Source organism: Gadus macrocephalus, chromosome 4 (genome assembly GCF_031168955.1).
Source record: "Gadus macrocephalus chromosome 4, ASM3116895v1".
Lineage (NCBI taxonomy): Eukaryota > Metazoa > Chordata > Actinopteri > Gadiformes > Gadidae > Gadus > Gadus macrocephalus.
The window spans coordinates 24,436,908-24,444,193 of NC_082385.1; the positions used below are offsets into that span (position 1 = coordinate 24,436,908).

Below are 7,286 nucleotides of genomic sequence, written 5' to 3' on the forward strand. Positions count from 1 at the left end.
GCCCGGACCAGGGATCTGCGTTCCGGTACCAGGGGCTGCGGCCCGTTCCCTTAAAGGCCATGGTGCAGGTTTTATTTTTTTCGGATTTGCGCCATTTGCTTGTTGGTAATAAACATTTTAATGGTTACCTAATGTATTTAATGTGGTTGGGTATCACAAAACGGAATTTAATACGAAAAAGTGGGTCATATTGGAGCGGTTTGCGATAGCTTCTCATTTCTCCCGGAAACCGTTGCATGACGTCACGGTAGGGAGACGACAGACGTAGCCCTTCGAGACCCATTGAGAGTAGAGAGTAGGAGAGAGATAAGAGACAGATAAGTAAGAGATAAATACATAGATACATATATAGATAGCCTAGATAGATAGATGGATAGACATATAGATAGATAGAGATAGACAGAATAGATAGATATATAGACCGATATAGATATAGACCGAGAGATAGGGAGATAGGCAGACAGATAGCATAGCATAGCGAGTTAGGTAGGTGGGTAGGTAGGTGTAGCATAGGGAGTTAGGTAGGTGGGTAGGTAGGTGTAGCTTTAGAATGGTGTACAACTGTGTTTGTGCTGGGTGTAATAATTCTAGCAGAACAGGACACAGGGTCCATGCCTTTCCGAAGGACAAGGCAACCCTCAGACAGTGGGTACAGTTTGTCCGCGTTAGACGGGCAGATTTTTCTATTCCCTCGGTCACTAAGAACTCCAAGGTCTGCAGCGCTCATTTCACGGAGGAAGATTACGACCAAGGGGATATCAGGATGGTATCTCTCGGGTTAAAGAGGCTGGCACAGCTTATTCCGAACGCCGTGCCTTCTGTGCACACGCATCTCTCTGCCTGCCCTGCCCCGAGACCGAGAGGCACCAAGATCAGTGCCGCCAGCCGCAAGCGAGAGCTGGCTATGGTAAGCCTCATGCTAATGTTTACAAGCTGTGCGTTAGCTAGCCCTGTGTATACTACATACCGTATTCCCTTTGACACCGCCTCCACTACCTTCATGACTCGTCATGATCAGTCTGACATTAGAAAAGAACATTTCGTGATTCATGAATATTAACCAAAACAAAATTGTCCTGAAGTAAATGTCCAAAAGCTTGTCATATCTAACTAGAAAGCGCCATGGCTAGTGTTTGGATCAGTGGCGCTCATCAAGCGACTTTCACAACAGTGTGTTTGTGTGTGTGTTCTATTGAGTTGATGGATTTAATTGCCCTTTTCCTGATGGAAAGTGACTATTACGGTCCTCTTTCATATGTATTTAGACGTGACTGTGTCGCTGCCGCTAATTTATTTACGCAAGATGTTGACAGATGCCTCACCGTGTGAGACCACGGACGGTGTCAATGCTGCTACGGTAGAGGACCCCTTGCCCTACTCCACTTGTGACACTGGGACACAATGTATTTTGAAGCCCCTTGGAAGGTCTCACGGTAAATCTTGTTATTTTTTTAGTGGTTGATATGCTGTCTAAAACATACGTTGCCAAATTATATGCATGCAGGAAATTTCTAAAATTTGCTAAAATGAATACATAACCTAGATCAAAACATAACCGCTTAGATTTGCCATGATTGTCATCTGTTTGGGTATGTTTATTGACTCTGCCACAGCTGTGCAAGTGAACCTGAAGCCCAAGATGGTCAGCATGGGGACACAAACTTTCACCCCCCTCACTAGTCCTGACCCAACGGATGGAGAAGATGATCTCTCTGTCATCAGTGATGCATCATGGGTACCAGGAGACCAGATGTCTGAGGAGGATGAGGAGGTGTTGTGTGAGGAGCCATCTCAAACTTGTGACCCCCACCAAAAGTGAGATCATTTAAAGCCAACATAGACCAACTTTGAATTTTCATTTTCGTGCATCTGTAGTTTGACTGACACCCCCCCCCCCCCTCTTTTTTGTTGTAGTGGCATTGACAAATTCATTGTTTGCCAAGAGGAGCTCATGGCCCTGTTTGCCATCTGTCCGGCCTGTTGTGAGAAGTCAGATAGTAGAATCGTGCAGCAGGAAGGAACATTTGTTAAAATAGAGCAGGTAGGGTTTTGTTTACACTGCAGGCCATATCTGATTAGAAAATCAGAATATCTTACTAAAATCGAATAGCCCTGACTGTCTGCCCACATTGCTCATTGCAAGTGATCAGTGCATCCTCCTATCCACATTAGTTGCTATAACAGTCTAATATCTTGTGGATTTATAATGGCTAGCTTGGTTGGTGCTGACGTTGCTTCTTTTTCAAATTAGTCTTTCCAGTTAATTTACAATGTATGTACCAGGCTTGCTTTAGTCTGTGGGTTTATGATGCCATCATATTTGAGTGTTATACACTGCTTGTCATGTTTTTTTTTTTCTAAATATCTAGGTCTGTGCATGTGGCTACCAGCGTTTCTGGCAAAACCAGCCGATCCTAAACAGGAATATGCCAACCTGTAACCTCCTTTTAAGCGGGGCCATCCATTTCTCTGGATGTTTGGCCACCCAGACATTACGGATAATGACCCTGTTTGGCCTTCAGTGCATCAGCGCAAGCACTTTCTTTCGCCATCAGCGCCGTTACACCATCCCCGTCATCATTCAGGCCTGGCAGAACGAGCAGGCCAAGAATTTTAGTGACCTCAAGGCAATGGATGGAGGCCTAGTTGTTGCTGGTGACTGCAGGTAAAGCAGAATTTGTTGATTCTATGCTAGCTGCCACTAAGGGGTATGAACTTTAATAATCTCATGTCATTGTTAATTTTGTATCCTAATACTGTTCTCCACACTTTGTTTGTGCGAGAGCTCATAGACCAGTTGCATCATGCAGGGCGGCTTTAGTTTACATTTGCAGATGTCATGGTGGATTGTCTTTACAGACACTGGTTATTAAAAACTTGAAACATAATTTTAATTTCTAATTATCCCCAGGTCAGATTCTCCAGGGCACTGTGCAAAGTACGGCTCCTACACATTGATAGAGGACAGAGTAAACAAGGTGGTTGATGTTCAGCTTGTTCAGGTAAGCCTGATGTTATTAGACAGAAAGAAATGAACTCTCTGCAATTTGTTAAATGGACTGCATCTTAATATAGCACTTTTCCACGTGTACAACCATGCATAGGGCTACACTTACACTTATATTATGTTGCAGAGCTCAGAGGTCCCCAACAGCTCTTGGTGTGAGATGGAGGGGCTCAAGCGCAGCATCGGCTTGCTGAGGCGGAACGACCTGCATTTGTCAACCCTCATCACAGACAGACATCGCCAGGTATTTACAAAAAGAAAAATAATGTAGATTTATGAATTTCCCTGAGGCTGGACGTTTGTGCTTTGCTGATGCACTGAGGGCCAGACAGTGCAAGCATCCACAAAAGTTTGCTCTTTACTCCTTAGGTTGCCAAATGGGTGAGAGAAGAGCTGTGCCCTGAAGGGACACAGCATTATTTTGATGTCTGGCACATTGGGAAAAGTATGTATCCATTGTTGGAACGTTTAAGCAGTTTTTGTTATTGCATTTCGATTAATACCATTTGTTCTAAACCAGGTCTGGGGAAGGCCTTGGATACAGCCTCAAAAGACAGACAGTGTGAACAACTACAGTTGTGGAGGCCAGCCATAGTAAACCACCTGTACTGGACTGCAGCCTCAACCCCTGATGGCAATCCAGCTGTGATGGAGGCCAAATGGAGAAGCTTGGTGAATCACATTCAGGACATCCACGACCATGACACCCCTGCCTTCTCCAGTTGCGCTCATGCCCCTCTGGAGGGGGATCAACGAGATAAAGAGTGGCTGGAACCAGGTACAGTACACAGTATGTGGCATTATGAATGCTCTACAGGGTTTCCATTTAAATCATTATTTCATACTCTGGGGATCTCATAACATTCTGTTTACTGTAAATATGTTTGCTATAATTCATATGCAGGACAATTTCATGTGTTTCCACTGGAGAAAAAATATCTGTCTATTTGTATGTCTGCTGTGTGTGTGCCTACCTATCTTGTGCCGCTTTTCCACTGCATGGTACCAGCTCGACACGACTCGACACGACTCGACTCAGCTCGCATTTTTTGCGTTTCCACCGTGGTACCATGGTATCTGGTACCTGAAGTGGCTGCTTTTTCTAGTACCTACTCGCTCTAGGTTCCAAGCGAGCTGAGCCGATGCTAAAAGGTGACGTCGGCAGACGGCCGGCGACTGATTGGCCAGAGAGTGTGACGAAGTCACGAGAGCGACATGGCAACCATGCTGGTAACATCCATAGCAGCGCCGCAGCCAACATGTTCCACTTCTCCAACTTCTTCAACATGCCAGCTAATAATAGTAATGTGATCGATGTCCTCCATTGTTGTTATGTGGGTTCTGTCCATGTGTGGGTTGCGTATGTGTTGTTTGCGTCGCGTACACAAATACGTCACGGCCCTTTCGCGCAGCCGACCCCGCCCACGTCCAGGAGGTACTATTTGCGGTGGAAAAGCACCCGTGCTGCTACCGTGTCGAGTCGTGTCGTGTCGAGACGTGTCGAGTCGAGCTACATGTGCGGTGGAAAAGCGGCATTGGTCTCTTGCAGGCTCAATGGCAGCAGTAAAACTGGAGGGTATCATCACAAGGACATCCTTACTGAAGGATGTTCGACAGCTGTCTCCGCAGCACCAGACTTACTCCCTTGAAGCCTTCCACTCCCTGATCCTGCACTTCGCACCCAAGCACACTGGGTTTTCATACCAGGGCATGTATAGCAGGTCAGTGCTGTCCAATGGAATAACAATGCCGTATTTGATCATACATACACCAGGTTTCGAAAGTGTTCTCAAATGTGTTATTCTGTAGGCTTCTCTTAGCGGCGCTGCATTACAACCATAATGCGAACAGAGAGACCGCACGAAGAAGCGATGGTTTGGAGAGGTATAGCGTGCGATATCCACGTTTCAGAAAAGGTGCCTGGGTAGTTGTGCCCATCAAAGAGAAGGCCTCATACGGTAGGCAGTGTCATGCAGTTCTATCATATTTTGACATTTGCGCACAAGACATCTGTGACATCGATCTTTATACAGTATTTTATCATTATTATGTCTGCAGGTTATGCAACGTCATTAATCGAGGCTCTTCGGGAGAGCTACATGGATTCACCCAAGGCTCTTCAAGAGGTTAGCGCCAATTTGTCAGCCTGTGCACCCGCCCCCATCGCCAAATCCTTCGAACAAATTCCCAAGGAGGAGGCCGTCAGCCTCTATCTAGCCCAGCAGTCACGCTACAAAAAATTGAATTAGCATAGTTTTTTTCCCACATGTTATTTTATTTGGTGGTGGTTTTCTGTATGCCGCATGTTTTGTTTTCTCTTTGTGTGCTGTTTATTGCTTGGGTTTTTTTATTGTTCCAGGAAGTTTATTATAACCTTACATTTTAACCCCTTGCGCTGACCCTAACATCTGTCGACTAACATTATCTCTTGGTTATTTTTGGCTGTAACCCATTCATTCCTTTATCAGCATCACCATGGTTAGCGCCTCACTGCATGTCGCATGTTTTGTTTTTATTGCTTGGGTTTTTTACTTAGTTGTGTGCACAAATCATTCCATTACAGCTCCATTTGCCCCATAATTCATAAAAAAAATTGTAAGAATCCGAAAGGGACCTCTGTGTGCGCTTTTCTCTTGGATCACTATGCGTCTGCTCTATGTGATATCATTGCATGTATGTGTCCGTGAGTGAGAGAATGTGCTGTGTGAGTGCTGACCCTCAGGTAAGACCACACTATTGCAAGATTATTTTATGTTGGTTTCTTTGTGCCTAACCCTTTTTTTCTTGATTTGTTTACTTTATCAGGCCTTTCAACCTGCTGTCCCTTTTTTCAGTAATCGATCCCCATTACTTGGGATGACCTAATAAACTGTTTTTATATGAATTCACATGTTCTGTGTATTTTATAACATTTTAAAGGCGGTTGAGCGATCGCAACACAACTAGCATGAGTTAATTCTTGAACTGAAAAATAATTGTATTCATGTTGTACGTGCCAATATGGTTTTTATTCTTCATCCAAACGAGGCCATTGAAAGCCATGATAGGTCTGGTCACCACTCTGAAATTGTTGCCTGATGGCTGAAACCAGACAGGAGGGTAGAGGCTTCCTTATATGCAGGCCAAGAACTCCATAAGCCCATCGTATAGCCTGCCTGTATGCAGTGTACCGGTACTGCCTAGGGAAATAGGTTGGAAAATAAAAAAATGTCATGCATGTTTATTGTCTATGCAACACATCTCTAGTCGCCTATAACTGTTTAAGTTGGTTCATAGGACTCTATAAAAAGAATGCTAAAGTAACAAACAATTAACATACTCGTGCGTGCTGGCTTGAAGGGGACCATGATCCTGCTTGAAATGTGTGTACGCTATCTTAAGCACAAACGGATTCAGGCAGCATGCATCAAATCCTGGATGCTGAGTGAGGCATGTCACATCTGCTGGTCTTGGGCTGAGCTTCTCGACCAGCGACCAAAACGCACTCACTTCCCTACAGCACAAGCTCTCCACCACAGATTCCATAGGACGGCACCGCCCACACCAACACCTGCCAAACACAGCGACACAGACACGCTTACTACTCTCCCTCTATCTGTAAGCGGTACCCTGATGGTGTCAATGACAATCAATCACGAGGAGTAGAATCGAAAATAATCACCGCTGAATTCATGACCAGCCTACGTGATCGGCGGCTACCGGGTACGTTTGCAACAACACTTTCACCGGAGGAATATGTAAAAGCTTAGAAATAAAGACTAGGCAAAATATGTACCGGTAGTTACTGGAGCTATTAGGCAACCATCAAAACGTGGGATAACTAATTGTAGGGTTTATCCGGGGAGGGGGGATAGCTCAAGCGCTCGTTGCTGCATTGCTAAATGATAGCAACTCACCAGGACACCTCACCAACTCTCCACCCATTCTCCTCTGACCATGAATTTAATTGGCTTTGACGGCCATCAATCCTCGGCAATTCCTCATTCGCCCCCTCACGTCTAACAGGCTCGAAATTATACGGCTGTGGGCCATCATAAATGTAATTTGTGGTTCTTGCCACCTCTTCCTCATCCCAGTTAGACGCCATAGTTCTAGTACTAGGCTGAGGCTACCTTCCACCACGACTCCCTACCGTGACGTCACCACCGAACGACGTTAGAAAACACCCGTTACCACAAAAAACGACAAAAACTGGACTTTAACGCAATTTTGGAGACATTTCATGAATGCGGTACATATTTTGAGTGCTTTATGTACCCATTAATCGAAACTTCCGGTT

General features: G+C 45.0%; 1 protein-coding gene across 1 annotated transcript; it reads left to right on the forward strand.

Moving 5' to 3' along the window:
* The first annotated feature begins 522 nt into the window (after positions 1-522).
* Positions 523-5,268, forward strand: LOC132455469 (uncharacterized). The gene is made up of 12 exons (XM_060049332.1): positions 523-907; positions 1,304-1,433; positions 1,614-1,815; positions 1,915-2,041; positions 2,370-2,665; positions 2,912-3,002; positions 3,135-3,251; positions 3,377-3,452; positions 3,528-3,785; positions 4,557-4,728; positions 4,817-4,965; positions 5,066-5,268. The coding sequence occupies exons 1-12, from the start codon at positions 551-553 to the stop codon at positions 5,254-5,256; spliced, it is 2,166 nt and encodes a 721-aa protein (XP_059905315.1). The 5' UTR covers positions 523-550; the 3' UTR covers positions 5,257-5,268.
* The last annotated feature ends 2,018 nt before the right edge of the window (positions 5,269-7,286 follow it).

Bases quoted from the DNA above. Each gene is read 5' to 3' on its own strand.
- LOC132455469 (XM_060049332.1), top strand. From the start codon at position 551: ATGGTGTACAACTGTGTTTGTGCTGGGTGTAATAATTCTAGCAGAACA. The intron at 908-1,303 runs GTAAGCCTCATG...TATTTACGCAAG, and splicing joins GCAAGCGAGAGCTGGCTATG to ATGTTGACAGATGCCTCACC. The intron at 1,816-1,914 runs GTGAGATCATTT...TTTTTGTTGTAG, and splicing joins ACTTGTGACCCCCACCAAAA to TGGCATTGACAAATTCATTG.